Here is a 2963-nt window from a genome sequence, read left to right as displayed (position 1 = left end):
CGGGGTAGGAGACTCGCGCCCCCCACACCTTGTGGGGGGGGGGGGGATGGAGATGGGTCTCCCTGTGCGTGCACCAGCATGGTGGATGGGTGGGGGCGCATGCCGTGTGTGTAGCGTGCAGCTGCTCCTGAGGCATGTGGAAGCCCTGCTCCCCCCTCGCTGCACTGGCCACGGGCAGGAACTGCTGCCCCCACGGGAGCCAGCCACTGGTGGGCTCTGGTTAGCCTTAGCGGTGGGGAGGAGGAAAGGAAAGGGCGGTGGGTGCACACGCGTGTGAGGCAGGTGGGCAACCCCCAGCCATGGCCTGTGCCAGCAGTGCCCCCCAGTGGCTGCTCCTGGGGGTGACAGCAGCCCCTGCCTTAACCCCTTCAGCCCTGCGGACACCATGCCTAGCATCCCCCAGCCCGTGCCCCCTCCTTTTTTTGGGAACCAATCAGAGCAGCCTCCTCCAACCAGCCCCTCCCTGGTGTCCAGATTTCTAATGCTCCCCAGCATCCCTGACCTTGCCCCAGGACTGGAGGGGGCTCGGTGTGTGCCATGGGCAGGGAGGCTGCACCCTGTCCCCCCCAGTCTGGATCCAAGGCACGGGGCCCTGCTACCAGGCAGGAGCCCAGTCCAGCCCCCGGTGGGCGCTGAGGCAGGCACCATGGCCAGACCAGCACCCGCTGCAAGGAGAGGCAGGTACCACAGCCAACCAGGCGGGCACTGGCTGAGGGAGCCCAACAGGAGAGGGGGGCTCCACACTGTGGGCACAAGGGCAGCCAGTCACGTGGCGCAGGGGGTGACAGGTCCTGGGGCCACGCAGCCCAGCTGGGAGCGGGCGCAGGCAGTGCACTGGGACCCGCTATGGGAAATAATTTATATCATTTAAAAGTCCTCTGATACAAAACCCGCTCCCCCACGATGCACTGCTCCCACTCCCCGGCTAGCGGTCAGGGCGCTGCACGCAGAACACTTTGGCTTGGTGGTCGCCTGACGTCGTCACCACGATGGAGGCATCCCTGGGGAGAGGAAGGGAGGGGGCGCTGAGCGGGGCTGCTCTTCTCCTGCCCATGGACCCCCCCAGCAGCTCTGCCCCCCACCCCTCCCAGCCCAGTGTGCCCCAAGAGCCTCCCACGTGGCAGCCAGGCATGCAGGGAGGTATCCAGCCCCAAGCCCGAACGTGGACAGACAACAGGCCCCCCCCCGGACAAGCGGGGGGAGCTGGGTACAGGCACTCACTTATTGAGGGCAAAGTCGAGGATCTCAGCACTGTGGCCCCGGTACTCGCTGAGCAGCTTGCCGGAGCGGGCGTCCCAGAGCCGCACGATGCCGTCCAGGCTGCAGGTGTACACCACGGCCGCGCTCTCCTCCCACAGCAGCTGCACGATGCCCGACTGCCACCCGGCGCCCGCGTCAGCCTGGGCATGGCCGCGGCGCCAGGGCCAGCTGGGGGAGCCGCTGCCAAGGGGTCACTGCCTCGAGGTGCAGCAAGGCCAGCCCCCACCGGGACCCCAGGAAGATGCAGAGAATGACCCCCTCCCACCTCCCCTCCAGAGACAGGATCCAGGGGCTTAGGTGCAGAGCGGGGGCAGGGGGGACAGCCCCAGCCTTCCTCTGTGGGATAGTCAAGGAACCCCCCAGCCAGGGGCACTTGGAAGCAGCAGGCCCAGCCCCCAGGCAGCCCGCCCCATACCTCGTGCTGGCACTTGTGCCGCAGGCTCTGCGTGGAGAGGTCGTAGATGGCCAGTGTCCCGTCCAGGTAGCCCACGGCAGCCAGTGGCATCCTGGGGGGCCGGGGGAAGCTGTTACGGGGGCAGCGGGGGCAGAGACTACCACAGCAGCTGAGGGGGGAAGTCACAGGCAGAGCCCCTGCTCCATGCAGCGGTCAAGGGCAGCCCAGGCAAAGGGCAGAGATCACGTGACTCCTGGCTGCCAACACCCACCACCCCGTGGCCCAGACCCCGACCCCGGCACTCACACATTGCAGAAGCCCAGCGACTCCACGGAGTTGGACTCAGGCTCCTCGGTCCCCCCGGCTGGGGTCTGCGGGGCGGCGCTCCCCTCCTGGAACACGCACACCACCTGCGGCACGCGGCACACGCCTGTCAGCCGGGGACGGAGCCAGCGCCAGGGACTTGGTACCCCAGCGGGGATCCCATGGCAGGGGCACCACGTTGCAAGAGGGCCCTGGGCCACGCCACCCCCAAGAACACGGCCACAGCCACCCCACCGAGGGCTCCAGCAAGCGGGGATGAGCTGCCTTGGGCCAAGGGTGCACCCTGGCACGTTGGCCCTGCTGCCAGCAGTGCAGGGAGCTGGGCACAGCCGGGCTGCCCCAGAAGGCTCCTGGGGCAGCACATCGGCAGAGACCCCCACCCAGGGCTGTCCCCACAACTCAGCCCCAAGATGACACAGACTCACCTTGCCGGTGGCGGCGTTCACCAGCTTCGCCTGGCAGTCCACAGAGCCCGTCAGGACCAGGCTGCCGTCCTTACTGCTGGCCACACACGTCAGGGGGCCCTGGTGCCCGTCCGGGCCTGGGGAGGACACGGGTTGAGCCCCCACGGCACCGCCACTCCCAACGGCCCTCAAGCCTGACCCCAGCCCCAGGTTGGGACAAGCCCTGCCTACCTTTGAGGACGTGGATCGAGCTGCCCTGCTTCAGGTCCCAGACGCGCACGGTGCCGTCCTCGTAGCCGACCACCGCTCTCTTCCCTGCACGGAGAGAGGGGCTCGCGGCTCTCATCACCCCCGAGACCCACCCCTGCGTGCCCAGGGACACCCTCCCTGCCGTGTGCCACAGGGGCCGCCGATGCCCTGACGCCCTCCCCCAGCCGTGCCGCGCCGCGCCGCGCCGGGGGCAAGGCAAGGCAGGGCAGCCCGCACCGTCAGGGAGAACCTTGCCGCAGGTGGCCGGGCAGCTCGGGCCCTGGAAAGTCTTGCAGTCTCCGCCCGGGGTCGTCCACATCCAGGAGTTGCCC

The 2963-nt window shown here is 68.7% G+C and overlaps 1 protein-coding gene across 1 annotated transcript; it reads right to left on the bottom strand.

Annotated features, from left to right (window-relative positions):
* Positions 1-845: 845 nt before the first annotated feature.
* On the bottom strand, positions 846-2962 carry AAMP (angio associated migratory cell protein; the record flags this gene model as incomplete). Its single annotated transcript, XM_006036463.1, has 7 exons — positions 846-1001; positions 1222-1376; positions 1676-1766; positions 1961-2064; positions 2404-2519; positions 2614-2697; positions 2869-2962. Coding segments are annotated over 7 exons (720 nt in total), but the record flags the coding sequence as incomplete, so codon positions are not given.
* Position 2963: the final 1 nt, after the last annotated feature.

The sequence above is a fragment of the Alligator sinensis genome, unplaced genomic scaffold (genome assembly GCF_000455745.1).
Source record: "Alligator sinensis unplaced genomic scaffold, ASM45574v1 scaffold1332_1, whole genome shotgun sequence".
In the NCBI taxonomy this organism is placed as follows: domain Eukaryota; kingdom Metazoa; phylum Chordata; order Crocodylia; family Alligatoridae; genus Alligator; species Alligator sinensis.
This window is presented reverse-complemented; position numbering and strand designations above follow the sequence as displayed.